The 25,808-nt window shown below is 34.0% G+C and overlaps 1 protein-coding gene across 1 annotated transcript in view; it reads right to left on the bottom strand.

Moving 5' to 3' along the window:
• The window catches only part of DYNC2H1 (dynein cytoplasmic 2 heavy chain 1), a 367,421-nt gene that overhangs the window by 193,130 nt on the left and 148,483 nt on the right, over positions 1-25,808 (bottom strand). Inside the window, exons 64-69 of the mRNA XM_061204011.1 lie at positions 20,906-21,004; positions 19,443-19,566; positions 4,417-4,580; positions 2,634-2,753; positions 1,942-2,076; positions 76-219 (exon numbers count right to left, since the gene is read on the bottom strand). Of these exons, the coding sequence (XP_061059994.1) occupies positions 76-219; positions 1,942-2,076; positions 2,634-2,753; positions 4,417-4,580; positions 19,443-19,566; positions 20,906-21,004 (786 nt within the window). The remainder of the gene's footprint in view (positions 1-75; positions 220-1,941; positions 2,077-2,633; positions 2,754-4,416; positions 4,581-19,442; positions 19,567-20,905; positions 21,005-25,808) is intronic.

Genomic DNA, 25,808 nt, shown 5'->3' on the forward strand with positions numbered 1-25,808 from the left:
AATTATTATAAATTAAGCACCTAGTAAAGCGATCTCTCTCATTCAGTCTCAGCTATGGGGTAACCAACAGCATACCTGTTTGTTTTGCAGAGCTCGCTGGAAAAGTCGGAGAAATGCAGCCAAACTAAAACGGTACATGTTATTAATTTTTGACAAGTCAGAGATAATGAAGTACATCTTGCTGGCACTCTCAGCCAGAGGGAGATAGGCATCCCGCTCCTGTGGAACAAGGGGCGGGGGCGGGGGGGGGGGGGGGCGGCGGGAAGGGTGACACCTTAGTTCTAATGCTTTACTGCCACCTACAGACTGCTATGCACATATCTAGCCACAGCCTTACTTTCAACATACATACAACAAATAAAGATGAATCACAGAATTTTATAAAGAAACTGCATAATCCAGCTTTTCTATTTTTAAGTTTTTATACTTCTTTTAATCCTAAGATATTACATTTTTGTTTTGTATTTTTATGTAACTGCAGGCAATGTATTCTAAATACTTCCCCTCCCCTCTGATTACAGAGCTAGAAGTAGTACATAGGTTGGTTTTAATGAAGACAAGAACACTTGTATTAGGGGAAAGAGGTAAGCACCTGTATTAGGATTAAATGGAATGGTAAACAGCTGTGATCAGAGGTCACATAGGTCATGTAAGACAGCATGGCACTACAGGCTACCCCTGCAGTGGAGAAAAGTTAGAACAATGAATCTAGTGTGTGGGACTGGTACCAACAAGAACACTGATGGAAGTGGAGGTAGAGTAGAAGACTGTAACGAGTGTCCACATTAAGATAATAAAGCACCTAGCACTGTTCAACATAAGCATAGAACAAACCAATAATCACAGGGGCTTTCATTCTGACTGAAGGTAAACGATGATAAAGATGAAAGGATCATAGGATTAAATGGCCTTGAGGTTATGAACTGAACTCTGAGAAGGTTCTCCATGTCATTCTGATCAAAGCACCAGGATTATAAATGTGATACTGGTAAAATTATGTGTGTGACTCAGCGATGCCTGTTCAGAAAGAGAAGGCACAGAAAGTTCAAAATCCTTTTGGTATACAGTGACAGCTATGACATCTGCCAACTTTAGCTATGGTAGAGAAGGTGGGACGACTGGATTGGAAACAGGCTATAAGTTTTTTCTTATTCCGATTTCAACAGAGCTCTTTCTCAAGTGAAGAAAGTAATACTATGTAAGTGTAGAATTTGAGCAACAGCTGAAAAACACCTAAAATGACATTTGGAAAAGTCATTGAGGGAAATGGGATATATTAAAGGATGTCAGTAAGGGTCCAGGTCAGGTTGGAGACTGGGAATTCACAATAACATTAATCTGCTTCATTGTTTGATTTTCTTCAGCAAATCTCTTGTCACCGAATGTAGGAGGAAAAAATAAAGATACATTGTACTGATATAAGGTTGAAATTTTGCTCTAGGAAATGTCGAAAGAATAAAGCAAGAAGGATTTTAACCATTTTTAAGAAAAGAGCTCAGATCATCACATTCATGGGGTCCACGATGAGTAGGGAAGAAAAATGTTTTTGATGGAAAGAATAGCTTTTAACTCTTTTATTGATATACTTAACTTGCCTTAACTTAAGAAAATTTCCAGGAATGGCAAAGATGCTCTCTAACAGTCATTTTAAACACGCTCATTTTCAATTTCAGTACAAATTTATAGCTCTAGAACTTTGGATAACATGCCAGAAATCAGTAGTACTCAGCAGGGCTCAATGACCAGCACTCCTTACCCTTGATACCCTCAACATCTATCGCCCTCTCTATAATAAGAATTAGACCCAAGGACCTGGTGTTTTTGAATAGCTTTCTTTTTTTGCAATCATCATTCCCCTGAAGTCCTGGTACTATAATTTTTATCATATTAACATGAAAGTTTCAGAAAACAATATAAGATCACAAAGAAGGAAATATTTACTTGATCAAGAGAAATCTGGAGTTTGTAAGATTCTTTAAGTGACTCCTGAATAAGTGCACTGCTTGCTTTTGTCTGATTCAAAGATTCAATCAAATCCTTATTTTCCAAAATATTGCCTTGAGATGTGGCAAGTGTCTGCAGAAAAATTAATAAAATAATATGAACATTATTATATATATTAAAATAATCAATTAAAAGAAGCCCATGTTAACTATCATTAATTTGATGATGTTTTGGGGAACTTATGTTCTCTTAAAAGAATTTCATTATTTTACAGCCTTCTGTATCAAAAGATATTGTAAATCATTATATGATACTATATCATCAAAACATTGTATATGTATTAATTTTATCAACCTAATAAAAATAAAAACTATTTAAAGTTACAGATCAAATCATAATTTCATGCTACCTTTGAATGTTTTTCTGAGCATAAAATCAAATATTAATGAAATAATACAGTATAAAGACGATATTAGTTAAAAATTGCTTGTCTTAAACATTACACCTAGAAGTCTTATATTCCTAGACATCTACCTTTTTCTATTTGAATTTTGACTTTAAGATACATACTGATGTGTCTTTGATACAACCAAAAACATGCTAAAGGTACTATAATTTTTTAAAAAACAATATTTGATTATAATCAAAATAATGTAATATGAAAAATATCCTGAATAGCTCAATTTTACCTCTAAAAGAGATTCTTCAAGCTTAGCTAACTGTATTTTCTTATCTTCTTCCTGTTGTAATAGTTTTGTTTTCTGGTCCTCTAAATCAGGTTTCTCATGCTGAATAGTTAATGCCAAAAGCTTAAAAAAAAAAAAGCCAAGGTTATTCTAGCAATAAAGTTCAAACAAAACAAACCAAAATGAAAACTTCCCACAAACAGGCCTTATGTTGGATCAAATATTACAAGTATAATGATACTACTATGTACTTCATTTCATTCTTTCTAGTTAAACATATGAGACACCTTCACAATTATTTCTGACAAAAGAGGCAAAATGAATAGTTAACTAATTGATAAAATGTTAAATATTATAGGGCAGCTATAAGAAATTGCATTACTTAACATATCAACATGTAATATTCAGTTCTTAAATTAGATTAAATATATAAAAACTACGGAAGCAAACATTTTTAATGGTAAGTAGTCACAAAAAGAAATAGTTACCTTACCTAAAATACTATATTAAAATCACAATGAGATACCACATCACATCCACTAAGATGGCTATAATTAAAAAGACAAATTATAATAAATGTTGGCCAGAATGTGGAGAAAGGGGAACCCTCATATATTATTGGTAGGAAAGTAAAATTGTGCAGCTACTTTGGAAAACTTTGTCTAGTCCTCAAAATGGTAAATATAGAGTTACCATAAGACTCAGAAATTCTACTAAAAAAGCATTGAATTGTAAACTTTCAAGGGGTGAATTGTATGATATATGAACTGAATCTTAATAAAGCTGTTGAAAACTGCTATGTCAAATTCTTCACTTTGAAACTTTAAAATAGGAAATGACATTTGCATGTCATAAAATATATTAATTCGAAATCTATTGTATAAGCATGTTCATTTAGTTCTTGTTAAAGTAATACCTAAATAGCCCTTTTCAGCAATTACTGTGGAGATCTTTTATATAGAAGAAGCAATTCTGTCAATTCTGCCAAGCTCTGAGTAATTTGACATTGTTTTATTTATGAGAAGTATCATCAAGCCAATCAAAAGACATTGTTCATAAAAATATGCAGTGAGTCATCTAGTACGGTAAGAAAAATATTTTAATAGGAGAGTTTTAAAAATTACAATAAAGTAAAAACCATGGCAAATATACATGCTATCATATAAATCAAAAGAGAAAAAATATACTATTGTTAGATGGTAAAAAACAGGATGATACTAAAAAAGTCAACAGGATATCTTTAAAGAGGAAAAATGAGTAAGGGAGTGTATAAGTAAAAATCTGTACATGAAAATCATTTTGCAATTCATGTAATAACTATAAACTGTAATAAGCCATACACAGATAAAGTGAATTCAAACATGCAAATGTTCTAGTCAAAAAAAAAATTGTTGGATTTGGAATCAAAGATCCTCACCTAGCTGAATAAGTCAATAACTGCAATTTTAACATTTAAACTTCAGTTTTCATAGTTAAAAAAAATAAAGTTGCTAATCTTAACATGTATGATCCTCCATTTCTCAAATTCTAACAAATATGACAGAAGTAGACTGTAAAATTAAAGTTATACTGGAAGAAGCAGCAATTTGACATTAGCAACAAATATACAATTCTAACACTAATGGAAAATGAAATAAACCCAAATGTGTTACTGATTTGCAAGTGTATTTTCAAAATCATGAGTTTAAATTCTAATCAATTTAACAAAATAGCTTCCCACTCAAAATATTTCATTAGTATACAAAGATACTAAAGATTTCTAAGGCAAATGATTGTCCATATATACCTGTCCTCGTAATCCACTTCTTGTTGTAGTAAAGTTAACCTCAGTAACAATGGAAGCTGCATCCGGTGGAATAAAGGGATTTGGGTTTCTGGTTGACAAAAAAAGGCGAAATTCTTCATTGTAGTCGATAATTTTGTCACCTATTTGTACCACATAACGTGGTCCTGTTTTTTTAAAATGACATAATTAGTTGGCTGGAATATTCTGTATTTTGCTACATGACATTAAAAAATATAATTTTCTAGTACTTCTAAATAGTTTTTATTACAGGCTTTTAGATACAGTCCAAAATACAGCAACAGCAAGCCCACCCAAAAGACTATTAACGAGAATGCTCTACTGATCAGTCAGCACTTATGCAAACAAGGATAAATAATATTCATTAAGACAATCCTAGGATACTGAAGCATCAAAGGAATATCTACTTATATTCAATATAGTTTTAACATTAACTGTATGTTTGATATTACCAATTTTTCTGAAATGTTTGATTATAGATGACAAAAATAGAAACTCTTATTAATTATTCTCTACTTCAAAATTCATCAATGTGTTTATTGTACTAGTATTTAAGATGTAACACTTGAAAACAGAATGACCTGGTAAAAACCTGGAATTAACAACATATGAGTAATTGCAAAGAATCCATTATTAACGTCAAAAAAGATTTATTCAGACTGCCGTACACAGGTACTTTGCAATAAATTAAACTGAGAAAAAGTAAACTTCTGCCTCACAAAGGAGTTTTTTTATATTCTAATATAAAAAACAATTATATTAATTATACAACATCTACAGAAAAATCAATCAACAATTACATGCATTACTTATGATTTTAACTGATAAAAAACAATTAATTTTTTAGGTAAAAAATACATATTATCAATGATTATTTTCTAATGTTAAGAAAAACAATGTAATGAATTTTTGAAAATCCTAGAATAGATTTTAAAATTTACTTAACTTTTTAAAGTTAATGTGAAAAGAATTCAATATGCACTTTATGAAAGAGGATATGTAAATGGTTAAAAAACAATATCAAAATAATGCTGAACTTTAACCATTACTAGAAAAAAACAAATTTAAAGTTTCAATGTAATAACTATACACCAACTAGAATGATTCAAGAAAATGCAAGCAGGATAAATGCAAAGAAAACTACTTCTAAGGACATCATAGTAAAACCACTGAAAATCTATGACAAATGCAGCACAACAATAATGCAAAGGCAGGTACTGGGTACATGGAGTTAAAGACCAATACTGGAAAAGTGGCAAAGTATTTATCTATATTTAAAAAATAAGTCACAGATGCATACTGTTATACACAGGGTAGCCATTAAAAACTATCAGGTTAATTAGAAAACTACATTAGTTATTGCATGAATTGGTTAACTGTATTACATTACAAATATTAAGACTGCCATGGTGAATAAAAATGCAAAACCAAATGATATACTGTTTATGAGAAACACACTTTATAAAGAAAACCAACAGAAAATTGAAAGTAAAAGAATGGAAAAATATACCATGTGAACACCAATCCCCAAAATTAGTGTAATCATTCTAATACCAGATTCTAAAACTTGAGATACTTCTAGAGACAAAAGACAGTTGATAATGATAAAGAAAATAACCAAACAGGAAGACAGCACATTCCAAACATGTAAGCATCCAAACACACAGCTTCAAAATATTTAAAGTAAAAATTGACAGAACTAAAAGAAAAAATTCAAAATCATACAGACTTTTTCTCAATACATGATAGAACAAATAGAAATAAAAAGTAAAGGTATGGAAAATCTGAACATTACTATTAACAAACTTGAATTAATTGACTTTAGAGAAAATTAAAATAACCAAGAGCAAAATTTACATAATTTTCAAGTGTACATGGAATATTTGTGAAAATTAACCAATGCCAGATCATAAAAAAAGCTTCAACAGGATTAAAAAAACTGAATACTTCAGAATAAGTTTTCTGACCACAACAGAGATAAGCTAGAAACCAATCCCAAAAGGGTAACTAGAAAATATCCAACTCCCTGGAAATTAAACAACAAAAGCAATAAGTAACTTATGAATTAAAAAAATACAAACCACAACTTGTGGTATGAAGCTGAAGAAGGGCTTAGCAGAAAGTTTATAGACAAAAAAAATGCATATATTAGGAAAAAGAAAATAATGAATTATCAATACTTTGAATTTCCATTTCAAGAATCTAGAAAAAAGACAACCAAATAAAATCTAAGGAAAATATTAAGAATAAAATAAATAAAAAGCAAAAATTGAAAATACAATAGAGAAAAATCAACAAAGTTAAAAATTGGTATTTCGAAAAAATCAGTAAAATTGATAAACTGCTATCAAGACCTACCAAAGAAGAAGAGAAAAAAAATTATCAATATCAAAAAAAGACACATTATTGAAAAACTCACAGAAATTTTAAAGTTATAAGAATATTATATAAAAACACACCAATACATTTGACAAATTAAATGCAATAGACAAACACCTAAAAAAATTAATCTAAGTTGGTATATACACAGAATATAGATTACAAACAAAACTAAATTAACTCAGGGAGAAGAAATCAAGATGGCAAAGCAGGAGGATGCAGAACACATCAAAAATATGTCTACACGTGAAACAATTCTCACTGAAAGCTAACTGTAGACTAGCAGAACTAGAAGACTGTAAGAAAGATCCATATAGAATTGGGTATAAAGGGATGAGAAGCTATCAGGTCTGGACCTGTGCCCCTGGGAGGGGACTCAGAAGAAGAGGGATCACACAGGCAGAGATCCTCTCTAGGGAGTAGGCGGTTTGAGTCACAAATTGGGCACCCTTGTCCAAAGGTCAGACACTGAGAATGTGAGTCTCCTTGCTGTTTGGAGGGCTGGGGGAACTAACAGGAGGGCTGTGAGAAGCCTGGACTCCATTCATGAGGAGCGCATACTCGCTTGCTTACTTCCAAAACAGGGTGGAGAGGGTGGATTGAAACTGCATGGGTGGCTGACTGGTTTCCTGTGACTGCCCCAGCACGCACCCCAGTCTAAGTCTAGCAACTTCTCCAGCCTCACTGGGGTGAGGGCTGCTACAGCTGAGCAGAAAGCTCAGCTGTGAGAAGCAAAAGCAACTCAGACCTAAAGCGTGTCTGAGCAGGGTGGAAGCAGCCATTACTGGTGCTTACACAGGCAGCACATCAGAGCAGCCATGATTTCTGTCTGTGGTCAGACAGCCACAATTCGCACCCAGACCAACGCCAAGTGCCCATGCCAACCCCTCTTGCCCGAGCACTGCTCCCCTCCTGGGCAAGAATGCTGGTGCTGGGATTGAGGAGAAAACACACTTCAAGGGAATGGAGCCAGCTCAGACCCAACTCTCAAAACTTCTGCTCCACACTATTTACAATAGCCAGGACATGGAAGCAACCTAAGTGTCCATCAGCAGATGAATGGATAAAGATGTGGCACATATAGACAATGGAATATTACTCAGCCATAAAAAGAAACGAAATTGAGTTATTTGTAGTGAGTGGATGGACCTAGAGTCTGTCATACAGAGTGAAGTAAGTCAGAGAAAACTAAATACCATATGCTAACACATATATATGGAATCTAAAAAAAACCAATGGTTCTGAAGAACCTCGGGGCAGGACATGAATAAAGAAACAGACATAGAGAATGGACTTGAGGACACCGGGAGGGGGAAGGGTAAGATGGGACAAAGTGAGAGAGTGGCATGGACATATATACACTACCAAATGTAAAATAGATAGCTAGTGGGAGGCAGCCGCATAGCACAGGGAGATCAGCTCAGTGCTTTGTGACCATCTAGAGGGGTGGGATAGGGAGGTTGGGAGGGAGACGCAAGAGGGAGGGGATATGGAGATATATGTATACGTACAGCTGATTCACTCTGTTATACAGCAGAAGCTAACACAACATTGTAAATCAATTATACTCCAATACAGATATAAAAAAAAAAAAATCCAACAAAAGAGAGAAAAAAAAAAAAAAAGTCTGCTCCAGAAACTTGGGAACAGACCCCACCCCCTACAGAGCAGTGATGGCCACTGAGCAGAGAAAAAGCCCCAGCTACACCTGGCTCTGATCTAACAACTCCATCTCCATCCTCCTACCTAGGTGATAGCTGTCAGCAAACCTGAGGAAAGACATGTTCTGTGTTCACATCAGATTCAGCAGACTGTACCACACAAAGGCACCCATTAAAGACTGCAATAGGCAACAGTTTCACCTAATTTCATAAAGACAGAGAAAGTTAAGCAAAATGAGAAGACAGAGGAATTTGCCTCAATTGAAAGAGCAAGAGAAAATCCCTGAAAAAAACAACTGAGACAGAAATAAAAAATTTACCAGATTAGGAGTTCAATGCATTAGTAATAAAAAATGCTAACTGAAGCAGGGAAAAGAATAGCTGAACACAGTGAGAATTTTAATAATGAACTAGAAAATATAAAAAAGAATTAGTTAGAATTGAAGAATACTGTAACTGAAATGGAAAACACAATAGAAGGATTAACAGCTGACTAAGTGATACACAAGAACACAAAAGTGATCTGGAAGATAGAATAATGGAAATAACCAAATCAGGAAAGGAAGGGAAGAAGGGAGAAAAGGAAGGAAAGAAGGGAGGGAGGGAGAGAGGGAGGGAGAGAGGATGAAAGAAAGAAGAACAGTTTAAGGGATCTCTGGGACAACATCAATCATATCAACATTGCATTATACGGGTCCCAGAAGGAGAAGAGAGAGAGAACAGGGTAGAAAATGTATTTGATGAAATTATGGCTGAAAACTGCATAAACCTGAAGAAGAAAACAGATATCCAGGTACAAGAAGCACAGAGGGTCCCAAACAAGATGAACTAAAAAGACACACACCAAGACATATCATAATTAAATCAGCAAAAGTTAAAGAGAAAATTCTAAAGGCAGAAAGAGAAAAACAAAGAGTCTCATACAAGGGAACCTAAAGAAGGTTACCAACTAATATTTTTGCAGAAACTTTGCAGGCTAGAAGGGAGTGGCATGATATACTCAAAGTGCTGAAAAGGAAAAACCGCCTAACCTACAATAGATATACCAAAATTAGAAAGAAAGAAACACAAGCATACCATGAAAGGAAATCATCAAATCACAAAGGAAGAATCTAAAAGAAGAAAAAAAAGAACAAAAAAGAACTCAAAACTACCAGAGAACAGGTAACAAAATGGCAATAAGGACATACCTATCAATAATTACTTTAAATGTCAATGTAATAAATATTCCAATCAAAAGACATAGGGTGGATGATTGGATTAAAAAAGACCCATCTATGTGCTGCTTATATACAATGGAATATTACTCAGACATAAAAAGGAACAAAACTGAGTTATTTGTAGTGAGGCAGATGGACCTAGAGACTGTCATACAGAGTGAAGTAAGTCAGAAAGAGAAAAACAAATACCGTATGCTAACACATATATATGGAATCTAAAAAAAAAAAAAAATGGTCAGAAGAACCTAGGGGCAAGACGGGAATAAAAATGCAGACCTACTAGAGAATGGACTTGAGGATACGGGGAGGGGGAAGGGTAAGCTGGGACAAAGTGAGAGAGTGGCATGGACATATATACACTACCAAACGTAAGATAGATAGCTAGTGGGAAGCAGCCGCATAGCACAGGGAGATCAGCTCGTTTCTTTGTGACCAACGAGAGGGGTGGGATAGGGAGGGTGGGAGGGAGGGAGATGCAAGAGGGAAGAGATATGGGGACATATGTATATGTATAACTGATTGACTTTGTTATAAAGCAAAAACTAACACACCATGGCAAAGCAATTATACTCCAATAAAGATGTTTAAAAAAAAAAAAAAAAACAGAAAATAAATAAATAAATAAAAAAGACCCATCTATGTGCTGCTTACAAGAGACTGACTTCAGAGCTAAAGACACACTAACTGAAAGTGAAGGGATGGAAAAGAGATTTCACGGAAATGGAAATAACAAGAAAGCAGAGGTAACAATACTCATATCAGACAAAGTAGACTTTAAAACAAAGTCTATGACAAAAGACAAAGAAAAGCATCATGTAATAATAAAAGGATCAACACAAGTACAGGATATTACACTTGTTAACATGTATGCACCTAATACAGGAGCACCTAAATATATAAAGCAAATACTAAGAGACATAAAGGGAGAAATTGACAATAATAGAATAGGAGGAGCCTTTAACATACCACTTACATTAATGGACAGATCATCCAGAGAGAAAATCAATAAGGAAACAGGGTCTTAAATGACACAACAGGCCAGTTGGACTTAATAGATATCTACAGGACATTCTACCCCAAAAGAGCAGAATACACATTCTCTTTAAGTGCACATGAAATGTTCTCCAGGATTGATAATGTGCTAAGACACAAAACAAGTCTCAACAAATTTAAGAAGACAGAAATTATATCAGGCATTTTTTTCTGACCACAACACTATGAAACTAGAAATCAATTACAGGAAGAAAACTGGGAAAAGCACAAATATGTGAGAAATAAACAACATGCTACTGAAAAACCAATGAGTCAATGAAGAAATTAAAGAGGAAAACAGGAAATACATTGAGACAAAAGATAATGGAAACACAACTTTCCAAAATCTATGGGATGCAGCAAAAGCAGTTCTAAGAGAGAAGTTTACAGCAATGCAGGCCCACCTCAAGAAATAAGAAAAATCTCAAATAAACAACCTAACCTATCATCTAAAGGAATTAGGAAATGAAGAGCAAATAAAGCCCAAAGTCAGCAGAAGGAAAGAAATAATAAATATTAGAGAGGAAATAAAATTAAAGAAATAAAATTAGAGACAAAAAACAATAGAAAAGGTCAATGAAAGCAAGAACTTGTTTTTTGAAAAGATAAACAAAATAAATAAACCTTTAGCCAGGTTCATCAAAAGAGAGAAAACGCAAATAAACAAAAGAAGAAATGCAAGAGGAGAAATTACAGCCATTATCACAGAAATATAAAAAATCATAAGAGAATACTATGAACAGTTATATGCCAACAAAATAGACAACCCAGAAGAAATGGACACATTTCTAGAAACATATAACCTGACAAGGAAGAAAGAGACCATCTGAACATACCAATTACTAACAGTGAAATCGAATTTGTAGCAAAAATCCTCCCAGAAAATCCAGGACCTGCCAGCTTCACAAGGGAATTCCACCAAACACATAAAGAAGAGTTAATGCCTATCCTTCTCAAAGTATTACAAAAAACTGAAGATGATGGAACACTCCCAAATTCATTCTATGAGGCCACCATTACCTGGATAACAAAACCAGACAAAGACACTACAACAAAAGAAAATTAAGGGCCAATATCTCTGATGAATATAGATGAAAAAATCCTCAACAAAATATTAGTAAACCAAATTCAACAATAAATAAAAAGGATCATACACCATCATCAAGTGGGATTTATTCCAGGGATGCAAGGGTCAATACTCGCAAATCAATCAATGATACATCACATTAACAAAAGAAAGAATAAAAATAACATGATCATCTCAATAAACACAGAAAAAGCACTTGACAAAATTCAACATCCGTTCGTGATAAAAACTCTCATCAAAGTGGGTTTACAGGGAGCATATCTAAACATAATAAAGGCCATTTATGACAAACCCATGGCTAACATCATACTCAATGGTGAAAAGGTGAAAAGAAAGCCTTTCCTCTCAAATCAGGAATAAGAGAAGGATGCCCAATCTCACCAATTCTGTTCAACATAATATTGGAAGTCCCAGACACAGTATTCAGACAAGAAAAAGAAATAAAGAGTATGCAAATTGGAAGGGAAAAGTAAAACTGCTACTATCTGCAGATGACATAAAACTATATAAACAAAACCCTAAAGTCTCCACCAAAAAACTATTAGAACTAATAAGTGAATTCAGTAAAGTTGAAGGATACAAAATTAATATACAGAAATCTGTTGCTTTTCTATACACTAACAATGAACTATGAGAAAGAGAAAGCAAGAAAACAATCCTGCTTAAAATCACATCAAAAAGAATAAAACACTGAGGAATAAACTTAACCAAGGACGTGAAAAACCTACTCTGAAAACTATAGAACATTTAAGAAGGAAACTGCAGCTGATACAAAGAAATGGAATGATATTCCGTGTTCTTCAATTGGAAGAATTCATATTGTTAAAATATCCATAGCACCCAAAGCAATCTAACGATTCAATGCAATCCCTATCAAAATACCCATGACATTTTTCACACAACTAGAACAAATAATCGTAAAATTTATATGGAACAACAAAGAACCCCAAATTGCTAAAGTAATCTTGAGAAAAAAGAACAAAGCTGGAGGTATTATGCTCTCAGTCTTCAGAGTATACTAGAAAGCTACGGTAATCAAAATAGCATGATACTGGCAGAAAATCAGCCACACAGTTCAATGGAACAAAATAGAGAGCCTAGAAAGAAACCCATGCACTTATGGTCAATTAATCTACAGCAATGTGTCAAGAATATACATGAGGAAAGACAGTCTCTTCAATAAGTGATGCTGGAAAAACTGGACAGCTACATGTAAAAGAATAAAATTAGGACATTTTATCACACCATATATAAAATAAATTCAAAACAGATTAGAGATAAATGTAAGACCTGAAAAAATAAAACTCCTAAAAGTGAAGGCAGAACATTCTTTTAGATAAGTCATAGCAATATTTTTTGGATCTGCCTCCACAGGCAAAAGTAAAAAAAGCAAAAATAAACAAATGAGACCTAATCAAACCTAAAAGCTTTTGCACAGCAAAGGAAACCATTGACAAAACAAAAAGACAACCTACTGAACAGGAGAAAATATTTGCAAATGATATGATCAATAAGGGATTAATATCCAAAATATATAAACAGCTCATATAACTCAACATCAAAAAACAAACAACCTGATTAAAAACTGGGCAGGAGACCTGAACAGACATTTTCCAAAGAAGAGATGCGGATGGCCAACAGGCACATGAAAAAATGCTAAACACTGCAATCGTCAGAGAAATAAAATCAAAACCACAATGAGCTATCACCTCACATCTGGCAGAATGGCTATCATTTAAAAGACCACAAATAACAAATGGTGGCGAGGATGTAGAGAAAAGGGAACCCTAGTACACTGTTGGTGGGAATGTAAATTGGTACAGTCACTGTGGAAAACAGTATGGAGGCTACTCCAAAAACTAAATATAGAACTACCATATGATCCAGCAATTTTACTGCTGGGTAAACCTCCAAGGTAAAGAAAAACACTAATTTGAAAAGTATATGTACTCCAATGTTCACAGCAGCATTATTTACAATAGCCAAGATACAGAAGCAACCTAAGTGTCCATTAATAGATGAATGGATAAAACAGATGTGGTATATATGTATATACCATATATATATTAATATATATTGAAAATATATACACACACATACACACCATGAAATATTACTCAGCCATAAAAAAGAAAGAAATTCTGCAATTTTTAGTAACATGGATGAACCTAGAGGGTATTATGCTTAGTGAAATAAGTCAGACAGAGAAAGACAAATACTGTATATTGCCACTTATATGTGGAATCTAAAAAATAAAACAAGTCAAAGTATATAACAAAACAAACAGACTAACAGAAATCACACTAGTGCTTACCAGTGGGGAGAGAGAAGGGGAGAAGGGGAAGACAGGGGTATGGTATTAAGAGATACAATCTACTACGTATAAAATAAATAAGCAGCAAGGATATACTGTACACCAGGGGTCCCCAACCCCTGGGCCGCGGACCGGTACCACCTGAACCATCCCTCACACCCTATCCGTGGAAAAACTGTCTTCCGTGAAACCAGTCCCTGGTGCCAAAAAGGTTGAGGCTGCTGCTGTACAGCACAGGGAAATACAGCCAGCCACTGTTTTGTAATAAATTTAAACGAAGTATAATCCATAAAAACATTTAATCACTATGTGTACACCTGAAGCTAATATAATTTTGTAAATCAACTATACTTCAATTAAAAATTATTCAGTTAACTAATTAGTTAAAACATAAACTCAGTTTAAAGGGCCTCAGCTCGGGTATACTGGCAACTTACAATGAAAGATACATCACCATGGGAAACTGCACCTTGTCTCAGTAAAAAGGTATTCAGAGATGCTTTTTATAGAAGATGGACTTAACGCTGGGTGATTTTAGAATGGTTCAAAGAAAGTGTGGTTTTGCTGGGGAATGGATGCTATCAGAAAGACCAGACAATTCTATGATTGGTATCAATAATTTTGTTGATATCTAGGAGGTGTCAGAAATGGTGTCAGACTAAGCTATATGGATAAAAAAGCAGAAGTCACTCATATTAGCAGGGAGAGGAGGATGTTTAGTTATTTCTGTTGCATGGAAAGTGTCCTCGTTTCTGTGCGCTGACATGCTTATGGTCACAGAGTGACCTGCCTGTTGATGGTGTTCTGTGAAATGGTTTATGTTCAACAGGAGAACACCATGGTCAAGCTGTAGAGCCTGGCCAGCTTCCAGCCCATAGTAGTCAGGTGCTGCTTTTTTCTTTCTCATTTATGCAATGTACAAATACAAGCAAAACTTATCTGTTATAAGGCATGAATGTGGTTATCCTTGTGGGGGACAGTGGTAAATAAGGGAGTTTGGAATGCTGAAAAAGTTCTGTATCTTGATCTTATAGACGTGTATTCTAGAAGGGTGCTTATAGAAGTGTATTCCATTTGTAAAAATCACTAAGCTATACATTTGTAAGTGTATCTCAATAAAAAGTGAAAATTGAAAAGTAACTGATTTTCTCTTGTAAGACTAGTCATGAAGAGGGGAGGGAAAGAACACTCCTGCCATCCTATACTATTTGATTGTGTAACCCATCAATGCATTATTCTGATATAACATTTTTTAAATATTTCAAAATAAATGTTTTATTGTATAAAAAGACCCTTGGACATAAGTCCCCTATACTACTCTTAGAAAATATTACATGTAGAACTATAAAAGTCCAACACAGTCTTAACTGTATAAAGTCTTAATTTATATTGGAGTTAACCTACGATGGAGTTAATTTTGACTACGTTTTTCTCCTGGGCACAAAATCTGTACTGTACTTTAGAGAACTGTGGAAACAGAATGATTAGGCACAAGTACAAGATTTGGTCTCACATTCTCTTTCCAGGGGAAGCCTCAATTTACATGGCTATATTATTTTGGTTTCTGAACCTGGATCAGGCTTGAGTATATTTTGTTTCGATTTTTTTGGTTAACATATCTAATAGATTTGGAGCACCTGTATGTACAGATATATTAATTGGCTATGTTTATTGTGATGCCTTGATGACTTCTATAACAATTAGCCAAAGATACAGGCAAGATCTGCCTATAAAGTGTACCCAAATCTGGCCAATATTTATAGTTGAAAGAAATGCATCATGCTAGGAAGTGAAAAAGAAAGTTATTCTTTTTACAGCAGGCAAGAGTGCTACACAATTTTATCTGTCTGGATTTCAAAATAAAAGTTGCTTGAATGTTTATTATGACCATGAAACTTAAACCAGGAAATGGCCACAACTGCTTCCACAATGCTTGACACAGCGATGATTAAAAATATTTTGCTCACAGCAGATACTTGAACATTGCTAATGATTATTAATGATTTCTTTTTTATATTCCCCTGGGAAGAAGACGAAAATCAGTTCCTCTCTTATATGCAGTATACCTTAACAGGTCCAAACTCTTCAGAGATATATTATCATCTGAATTAGAGAAATCCAAGTACCATGTGAACTGCCATATGGGTACAAACATTCCATCATATAGGTAACATCTTGGTAATGGTCTCCACTGATAAAATTGCTCACATTGTATTGTAAACCTTTCAAGCTTAACTAACTAAAGATGATGGGACTTATATGAAGATAAACAAAAAACCGGGCCACAAAAATAATCGACATTGCTCAAGGAAATATCCCACAGCCTATTAAGAATAAACTGCTGGCTTTATAGCCACTATATACAAAGAAAGAAAACCAACAACTGAATACTTTCTTCACTTACTAGAAGCAGCATATTCCACACCTGAAAATTTTACTACAGCCTAATAATTTATCTGGTCAACAAACATGTGGCTAAGTTTGAATGGCAGCTCCTGTAAAGCTGCAAGTAGTGCCAACTCTGGAAGTAATCCAAGCAGTTATAAACCAATCCTTGTCTTTGAGCCCTATATCTTTCAGATGCACAGAATTACAGATGTCTACAAAAAAATCTCACAGATAAGAAAATCCAATGGAATGCTACAGCCATCCACTATTCATAGGTAAAATTTTGGGCAAACTATGGCATGGAATATTCTGTACAATGAACTGGCTTCAAGTAGTGCTCTTGGCTATAAAGCATGTCACCCTGAAAATAACTGAAATATACCAGTACAGAGATTCATGGGCCAGAACTGGTGAGCTAGCTTAGGGTTTCTCAACCTCAGTACTATTGACAATTTGTACTGGAAAATTATTTGTTATGAGAAGATGCCCTGTACATTTTAAAGATATCCTTGGAATAGACACACCAAGTTGCTACAACCAAAAATGTCTCCAGTCATTGCCAAATGTCCCCTGGGGGACAAAATCACTACCATTAGAGAACCATTGGTCTAGCTGTGTTCAGGCCATTAGGCCGCCTAGACTCAACTGGGCTACCAAAGACATACCTATATGGAGAACCACCCTCTAGAAACAGATACAGCAATTAATCACAAGGTTAATCTTTATGTTGCACATACATATGCCTGTATGAAGCAGTCGTGCCTAAAGTGAAGAATTTGGTCTAAAAGAGCCAACCAAGAATGTTTAGCTATCATCTCTACTATAACTCTCGAATCCATACTCAAACCCCAAATGGAAATGAAATAACTGTAAAGGATTAGAATGATGAATAAAAATAATTTTGAAATCTATTGCTAGTAAAACTTAAACTATTTGCCAACTACACTAGCCTCTCCTTCAACAACTTCTACATAGCTAGCTGGTCAAGCGGTCTTCAGCTATTTGACAGTTGCAAACTGCTACATCTATCTTCTGCCTTGGCTGAGCTCCTAGGAACACAGGAAACAGGAAATTTAAAACAATGAGACTTCCATGAGGAATTGTACCTTGCTCTTTTTTTGATCAATACACATTTGAGGGGATTTTTGAACTGCATAAATTTGAGGAGGAGAAGTACATTCTATTCCTATTACTTGTGCCTGTTTTGACATCACTATGTAGAAAGGCAGTTCATGTTGCTTAGGTTAAGAACACTGGGACGTAAATGAACTTGGACACAGGCTTTGTTTTACATCTTTCTAGGACAACCATCCTCTGTTCCCACAGGAAATGTATGACGACAAATGGCTGTTCATGAGGAACTCAAAACTGTAGAAAAGGACAATCTGAAGTATACTCAAAGGGGATAACAGACTTCAACTGATGTGACATGAACACATGCGACTCTGGATTGAAGGTGGAAAAAGTAAGGTAGGGGCAGAGGGAACTCTCTTCTTCTCAATGAAGTGAACAGAAATTAACAAATTGACCCAAACAGCCCTGAACAACTATCTGGAATAGTGGTTTATCATGTGAACCAATCATGATGTAGAATATTATCATTTTTTTACCAGATCCAATTTTAGGGAACCTTGTCAAACCTCATTCTCAGACAATGCAGCAGATACAGCTAAAACCTAATACCAATAAGAGCTCATCGAGATATATTTAATGAGCCCTCAAGGGTCAGCATATAGACTAAAGAGAGTCAAATCCAGATGATCCTAAAGGTTCATTTCCACCCCCTTTAAGATAGCATAGCAAGAGGTAGCTCAACAGATCTGAATTAGCTCCAGTAAAGAACAGACTGAGACCAGAGACTGAACCCCAGGAAGTAAGTCCAGGTTACATCGGCAACAGTCCCACTACTAGGGTTCTTTCCATAACATATCAACCACTGCTAGGCTAAGCCTACCTATTTGTGGGATAACAGGTGATCAGTAAATAGTGCATTCTTTGCTATTTCTCTGCTTTGCCCCCAATAACTCCAATTTTCTAAACTTTGTGGTGCTAGCAAAGTGTGTGGTGTAAGTAAGTGTATGTACTTATACATAAGTACATGTCTATGACATTTTGCACAACATGCTCTTACATAACTTTTCTAATATCAAAGTCTGGGTTAGGTGACCGCACAGAAAAGAGGTAACATAACAGTCCTAAGACCAGTATCCTTAGAGAGGCCTGCTTGCAAGGTTGGCCCATAACCATTGTATGGGAATTTGGATTTTGTTAAGGTTCTCACCATTCCCAGAATAGGTAAGAGTGGCTCACTGTGCTTAAACTATTTGTACAAACGATACGGTTTACGCTGAACACCTGTCTTCCTTTGGGGAGTCTGGAATTTTGCTGCCTGCTAGACAGAGTGTGCTTATGTAATAAGCCCCAATAAAAACTCTGGACACTGAGTCTCTAATAAGCTTCCTTGGTAGACAACTTTCACACGTGTTGTCACAACTCAGTCCTGGGGGAATTAAGTACATTCTGTGTGACTCCAATGAAAGAAGACTCTTGGAAGCTTGCACGTGGTTTCTTGACTCCTGACTTCACCCTATGTGCCTTTTCCCTTTACTGACTTTGCTTTGCATCCTTTCCCTGCAATAAATCTAAGCCATGAGTGCTGAATCCTTTGAGTCTTCCTGGTAAAATATTGTTCCTGGGAATGGTGTGGGAGAGACCCTGACGTGGTGCCTCTTTTACAAAGGCACTTTAAGTTTTTTACTTGTTGTTACTATTAGATTCTGATGACAATACTATCATCCACGCCCCAAAAAGTTTTCATCTCTTTAGATTCAGTGAAAAGACAAAAAATGTCAAAGTTAGTTAATGAAGTTAATTATTTTGGATTTAAAAAGTAGTTACTCTCTGGAAACTGTCAAATATTCATTTACCTTGAGCAACCAGATCTCGTCTCAATAATGGATAAAGAACAGGTTCTACACCATCCATTTCTTGTATAATAAGGGTTTTCCCAAAACGTACTGCCAATTCAAGAGCTGTGATAAAGTTACTATCCTAAGGGAATAAATAAGAATACATATGAATTCCTTTATTACCTTAGATTTACAAAAGTCCTTACAGGTAGTGAATGAAGATATTAACAGGAATAACACAAATATTTTAAAATTAATATGTATGTTAACAATACAAATTATTCATGATTACTTTTCCAGTTATAAGTACTTGGTTATGAATCAATTTAGTTGAATAAATTATCAAATAAATTCATAAATAATTTAAATAGACATATTAGACAAAAAAGGATTTTTACATTAACAATAAAAAAGCCTTTTTAAATTTTCTACTATGATTTCAAATTGATGCAGAAATTTTCAAATTCTACATGCAATAAGTTACTCATCCAAGTATTAATAAAAACTACTTTGGTTGTATTCAATATCATACATTGAATGGAAGAAGAAAGACAAGATGATGAATTCTAGTAAACTTATCTTGATGTGATAGTTCTAATTACTGTGAAAAAAGCCTTTAGATAAAATTCTATAATCATGCAAGAATTTTTAGGCTTTCTGGCTAGGTAGAGTCATTTTAAATACCACTCCAAGCCTCCAACTGTGGTTAAAAAAAAATTTAAATATTTGGATAATAATTATTAAGATCTCCTACTACAACCATAAGAGACATTAAATATTTTATATATTATATAAATATATTACAATTATTCTTAAACACAAGTGAGTTAGATGTCCCCATTTTATAAGTGAAGAACATTTTAAAGAGGTAATTTTTCAAGCACCTGAAGCATATCTACAAAAATTAATCATACACTAGGCTTTCCTCAAAAAAAAAAAAAAAACTGACCAAAAATAATTTCTTTGGTGAGATAAACATAACAGTGAAAAGTCACTACACAAAACACGATGATTACATTTCATTGACCAACTGTCAAATCTTGGGACACAACAAAGATGCTCATTGATGAGTTACAGGAACAGGAAATTAAAAAGTCAAGGACGTTTTCCTAATTCTCCAAACTAAGTAACTTACTTCTATAGCATCCTATACTTGTCTTTAATCATAATTTAGTGTAAATGCTTATTTAATTGTTTAGTGTAAGTAATTACTTAATTGTCATCTCTATGAGGGCAGGAACTACTCACTTATAAATTCCCAGGGCTTAGATCAATACCTTGCATATAGAAGCAATCAAACAAATATTCTTATTCTTTTTTACAAATTAGAAAACTAAAGCTAAGAAAGCTACATTTCTTTCCCCAGGACCCATTCCAGGTAAGTTATAAGGCTCAGTTTTGAATCTATGTTTTCTGATTATAGTTCTTTTCACCACAAGATGCCATTACTAGTTGGTATCTAAATTATAAGTAATACACACCTGCTGGTTAATAACTTCCAAACGTGAGTCTTTCAAATGTGTCTTTAACCATTCTGTAGCTTGGGAAGAAGGGTCTATAAGAAATGGGCAAACTCGACTCTAATTAAAAAAAAAAAAAAGATTATAAGCTTTCATTAAATGAAAATAATTTCCTAAAAATTATTAATCAATTAATGAGTGAGTTTTTCTCTCAGGCTTTAGAGAACACAAATATATAACTACAATGAGGAAATAAGGGTACAGTTTTTAGCAGCACCAGAGGTTACATTAATCAATTTTACCAGGAATTAATACTAGGTAATTAAATTTAACCACAGTAAAGTGAATATAGTCTTATTTACTACACGAACACAGAAAATGTATATTAACAATACAGTAAGCAAGAGTTCTAGTCCTAAGTTGATGTCATTTGTACCTCTCTTTTTGGTTTTAAAATACACAGCCAAGTCATTCCCTAACTTTAGATATTCTTTGGTTGAATAAACCATAGAGGCCTTACAAGAGAAGTATGAGCTAATCATAAAAGTATCGCTGAAATAATTAGCAATATAATTATTTATATTTTATGACTAATTTCTCTAAAGTACTACATAGTTAATATTACAAAAGAAGTATCCTAGAAGAGAAAATTACATAAGATGATAGGTTAAGATCTAACAAACTAGGAACTAAACTCATTACAGAACGCCTTGCACTAATTAAACTCTGAAACAAACAGAAAATTAGAAACCTGGCATTGTGCCCTATACACACAATGCCATTTAGCAAATGAATATATTCATTTATAGTTTCATTCATATATATTTATACATCTGATCAATTTAAATATATGTAAATATATTTAAATAAATATGATAAATTTTAAACCATCTAATAGTCATTGTTACCTAGCAAATTAGATTTAAATAACAACTGACCTTATTTTTCTTAAATTTTCACATTTATTTGAAAAATGTAATGCAGTTGTGTGCTATAGGGATAAAATAACACATGAAAGTCACAGTGAAGTGAAGACTTAGAACTGGGGTAGATCTAATAAGAAAATGGATGTTATCTTAGTGGCATACCAAGAGGGAGAGGGATGGTGGGAATCACATGACCTGGGGATTAACATCATTTTATCAGAACTGCTGTTTAAAATTGCCAGCACATGGTGATAATAAAGAGCTGACTGACTTTAAAACAGCTTTATTATTGTTTTAAAATTCTCTCTAGACAATGCGGCCTCTTTTTACCTGCACCCAGAGTGGACCACTCCCACCACAGCTCCCCAGTGTTACCCCACTGTATGATCTTCCTCCAGCATCTATTTCTGGAGGCATCCAGAAATAGCAAAATAATATGGCTAGTAAATAGCTTCTTAAGTATTACCAAAGTATTACACCTAGGTTTTAGATCTCATTTTATGCTAGCATTCAATAGCAAACATTCCACAAGTAAACTAGATTTTGCCTAACCACAAAAATAATTATTTTAAATTTTAAAAAAGTTCTTACCCATGATTTCAAACCAATGATCTGATGCAGTTAAAAAGAGAATAAGATAATGTTTCAAAAAATCATGTTTTTAGCACAGAAAATATGCTTAAGAATTTCAAAGAATACTTACAAGTTTGTGTTCATCTTACTTATACTTCTCCAGAGATTTAGAGAAGACCTCTGAGGTATATTTTAGGTCTGTGTTCCATGATTAAATGTGGTAAAATTCTACATTTAACAAATTAAAGTAGATCCAAAAATAGTGAGCTTTCATTCATTCGTGCTATTCATTCATCTACCATATGTTGAATAATGATTATAATAAGACAACACGAGAGATACAAAAATTAATAAGATACATTCCTTTACCCTCATTGGCCACACATCTAATAAAGAAGCAAAAAACCGAAAATTTTTTCAATCAAAGAGAACACAAAATTCTATAGGTGGATCACAGGCGGAGTTAGGAGAAGCTGCTAGGAAGCAATTCAAGTCAAACTAGGTCAAAAAAAATAGGACTTAGCCAGGCAAAGAAGTAAAAAAAGCAAATTAGGCCAAAACAACAGCCTGATTGAGAGAAGAATGAAAAGCCTGGGAGTATTTGGAAAACTACCAGTAGTTTGGCATAGTTGGAATAAAAAGTATAGACAAAGATGATACATATAAAATGGCAGGAGTAATCAGAGGTCTTTCTGATCATGAAGAGCATTTTATGCCATGTTTAAGGATAATGAAATTTTTATACTGCAGGTAATGGGTAGTCACTGAAATATATTCATCAAGGAACTGTGATGATCAGATTAACATTTTAGGAGGATCACTCCAAAATAAAGGAACTGATACAGGGGCAGGGGACCAACTGCTATAATAATGTATTTACCCAGGTACAACATGATGAAGGCCTAAGTGAAGCCACTGGCAGTAGATGTGGTTAGAACAGAATGAATTCACGACACATTTGAGAAGTAAATTTGACAAGACTTGCTGAATAACTAACTGAATGTAAAATTAAAGAGACATAGTAAGAATGAGTTGCAGATTTGCAGTTTGCATTACTGGACCAAGACTGTGACATCTCCAGTGTTAGGAAATAAAAGAGAAGTAGGTTATAGGGAGTGGGTGAGGAAGAGAAACAATTATTAAAGTACATAGCTACCTTTGCCTAGCATGCATGCCCCACTCAATGCATTTCTCATGGGATTATCAACCATCTAGCACTGCACACAAGGGATGAGCAAGTGACCCAAACTAACCAATCAGAATCTTTTTGGGGGAGTGACAAATACTGGAAAGGAAGGGAAGAGATATCTTTAGTCTGAGAACATAAATTGTGATAATGGTAAACCTGGAGTCGCCAATGTCTATCCTTAACACAGGGTAGAAAGAACCTATCCAAGAATAAACCCATCTCTTAAGATGGAGAGAGAGAAAGAGAGATGTCCTGGTAACACCATTCGAATCCTGAAGCTAGTCCCAATCTTTTGAACATCTCAGTTATTTAAAAGCATAAGTTGCTTTAAAAAAAAAAAAAAAAAAGTACTAAAGTTGGCCACTAAAAGATTCTTGACTAAAAGTTTTTTTAAAAAATGATTAAAGACAGAGCTTGAGCTACCTACAAAGCTCCAGGTAACAATATCTAACAGGAAATTAGAACTATAGAGCTCAAAACAGAGGTCAAAGGCTAGAGACACATAATATCTATTGGCAAAAAAAAATGATTAGGTAGTGGACATTTTTGAAAGAGATTATTTTTTTTCTTCTAGTTTTACTGATATAATTGCACACAACACTGTGTAAGTTAAGGTGTACAGCATAATGATCTGACTTACATACATCATGAAATGATGGTCACAGTAAGTTTAGGGAACATCCATCATCTCATACAGGTACAAAATTAGAGAAATAGAAAAAAATTTTTTTTCCTTGTGATGAGAACTCTTAGGATTTGCTCTCTAAGCAACTTTCATATATAACGTACAGCAGTGTTAATTATATTTATCATGTTGTACATAACATCCCTAGTGCTTATTTATAACTGGAAGTTTGCACTTTTTGACTTTCATCCAATAAGAAAAAGACTATTTTTAAAACATCTATAAAACTCTATAATTTTATTTTTATTTTTAATAACCACAAGTGGGATTAGAGTAGAAACATTTTGTAAATAAAACTAAAGCTCATCTTTTGATAAGATAAGGAGAATTATATTAACAGGAATAACATAAAATAAATAAGTTAAAACATATACAGAAACACACACACACATATCTTTGAGAGGCAGCCTTACAGCATAGACTGGCTAGATGGCAGTGTTTGAATCTTGGCTCTACCTCTTGACAGCTCTGTGACCCTGAACAAGAAACTTAATCCTTTTGCGTCTCAACTTCCTTATCTACAAAAAGGGATAATACATGTACCTACTAAATAGGGTTGATTTGAATATTAAATGAGTTAAGTGTTTAAGTGCTTTACTTGTATTAATTCTTAAATAATAATATATGAAGAACATAGTAAGTACATGTAAGTGTTGATTATTATTATGCACTTGGGATTTAATGAAAAAATGTTTTCCCTATGCAATTTACCTTTACAATTTTATATTCTTTAGACTAATAGCAAATTAGTTTGCATTTCCTCAGCATACACTAAATGGCAGGAAGGGAAAAAAAAAAATCTCAGAAATTGAGTGGTATAAAGAAAACTAATCTGACACTGAACTGTCCATAAACAATAAAAAAACAAATACCTAGTACATCTTCACAAGAAAAATTTATAATACTGTGAAATTTAAACCAAGAAAAATTTACAACACTTTGAAATTTAAATTAATCATATTTTTCCATCTTCTTTCTGGATGCTTTCACTCATACCTCTCCATAGTGTCTAATAGTCTCAAACTCTCCATTTATCCCCTGAGTTCCACAATATTACAAAGATCATACAATTATCTTCTAAACCAGGACACGTTTGAGAGTAAAGAAAAAATTATTAATAATCACATCAGGAGAACAGGTGTAAATCATAGTCCAAGCAATCCAGGACACCATGGCCAAGATTTTCCCCTGCTCCTCAAAGACATGGGTCATATGAGCTTTCTGTGGCAGTTAATTATTTGACTATTTCCTCACCCAGACAACACATGTACTTCAATAGTTAGCTTAACCCAAATATGAGAATTCCAAGCATCTTTTGTTGTAAGACAAGGAATAATTTTGGACATAAAAGGCTATCCTTAGCACCAATAAGGGATTGAGCGACTATAGCCCTTGAATCTGGGAAATCCCACACTGAATCTCTGAAAAGCTTTATTGTAGTTAATGAGGAGACATGCTATATCTCTGAATCAAAAATACATTTAATTCATCACACCTAGTCATTTTTTCTCAGGGAAGACTCCCAGAAACCCAATTTGTACATATTTAGAC

This window comes from Eubalaena glacialis, chromosome 10 (assembly GCF_028564815.1).
Source record: "Eubalaena glacialis isolate mEubGla1 chromosome 10, mEubGla1.1.hap2.+ XY, whole genome shotgun sequence".
NCBI classification, from domain to species: Eukaryota; Metazoa; Chordata; class Mammalia; order Artiodactyla; family Balaenidae; genus Eubalaena; species Eubalaena glacialis.